At 33.8% G+C, this 1,275-nt stretch overlaps 1 protein-coding gene across 1 annotated transcript; it reads right to left on the reverse strand.

The window, feature by feature from the left end:
- Nucleotides 1–5: 5 nt before the first annotated feature.
- LOC116346639 (lumican-like) lies at nucleotides 6–777 on the reverse strand (the record flags this gene model as incomplete). Its single annotated transcript, XM_031776799.1, has 1 exon — nucleotides 6–777. A coding segment is annotated over exon 1 (747 nt), but the record flags the coding sequence as incomplete, so codon positions are not given.
- Nucleotides 778–1,275: the final 498 nt, after the last annotated feature.

Below are 1,275 nucleotides of genomic sequence, written 5' to 3' on the forward strand. Positions count from 1 at the left end.
TGAATCGATTTGATTTCGTTGTATGATAGATCCAGATTGATAAGATTATGGGTATAATTGAATATGTTGGCTGGAATTTCGGTGATTTTATTATGTGACGCATTAAAATGAACCAATCGAGTGTGCTTGAGTTCGGTTGGAATGTCAGTCAATTGATTTTCGGACAATTGAAAAATCTCCAATTTCGGTAGCTTTTTAATAAAGTTGCCACTTAATTGTTCGATGTTGTTGTGAGCCAAATTTAAAACCTCCAAGCGGCTCTCTTCCGAAAATGCATTTGGATCGACTTTTTTGATTTTATTAAATGATAAATCGATCCTTGCAATGTTTTTACTATCTTTGAACAGACCTGCTTGAATCTCCTCAACCGAATTTTGTGATGCATTTATTAAACGAATATTTTTGACAGTTTCAAATGCATCCAAGTCGAATGATTTATAACCAAGGCATGTCATATTCAACGTATCGATTTCATAGATATCAAACAATTTATCTGGTAGCTTTGGAGTTTCACAATTTTCGAAATTTATAGTATCAACCAATCGCCATGTGCCCGTCTGCGTATCACTGCACATGTCATTGTCGTTGGACAAGTATATGTTATTCTCTGTCAAACCATCGACACAAACGAGCGTTAAATTTATCCATTTATGACGATGACAACTACCGATATATTTTGCACCAAAAACATTGCTATTTTTAATTGATACAATCACCAAAATGAATAAAATTAATTTGGAATTCATTTTCATTCGAATTATGAAAAAATGAACACAACACAACAATGAAAACAGCACAAAGTACACTTATGAATTGAATTAATCAAGTCGCGATATTGTCATTTTTATAATTGGCAATTCATTATAAACTAAAAATAAACTCAAATGCTTTGTTATCAGAGGTTTTGACGAGGGTTTGGATTACCCCCCTTTTTCGGAACCCTCAACACAGTCGTGGAATTCTTTCGATTTGCTAGGGATTTTCCGCTAGAAAAATTCTTTGTTTTCCTAAGGGCTTTCGTCGAAAAAATTGATCTCCAAAAAAAACGAATGATTCGAATTTCTAGAGATTTGACAGAAAAATTCTTTTAATTTCCTAAGGTTTTTCCACGCAAAAAATGATTCCCAAAGAAGACGAAAAAAGAGCATCAATTGTGACCCGAAGCTCTTTTACACCAGATAAAATTGACTCTTCCTATGGATTTTGGGACCCCTTCGCAATTTGGCCGTCTAAAAAAATGTCCGTCAACAACAATGCTTATCAATGAAATCACTT

This window comes from Contarinia nasturtii, unplaced genomic scaffold, assembly GCF_009176525.2.
Source record: "Contarinia nasturtii isolate CC-2019 unplaced genomic scaffold, AAFC_CNas_1.1 Cnas_scaffold_1624, whole genome shotgun sequence".
Lineage (NCBI taxonomy): Eukaryota > Metazoa > Arthropoda > Insecta > Diptera > Cecidomyiidae > Contarinia > Contarinia nasturtii.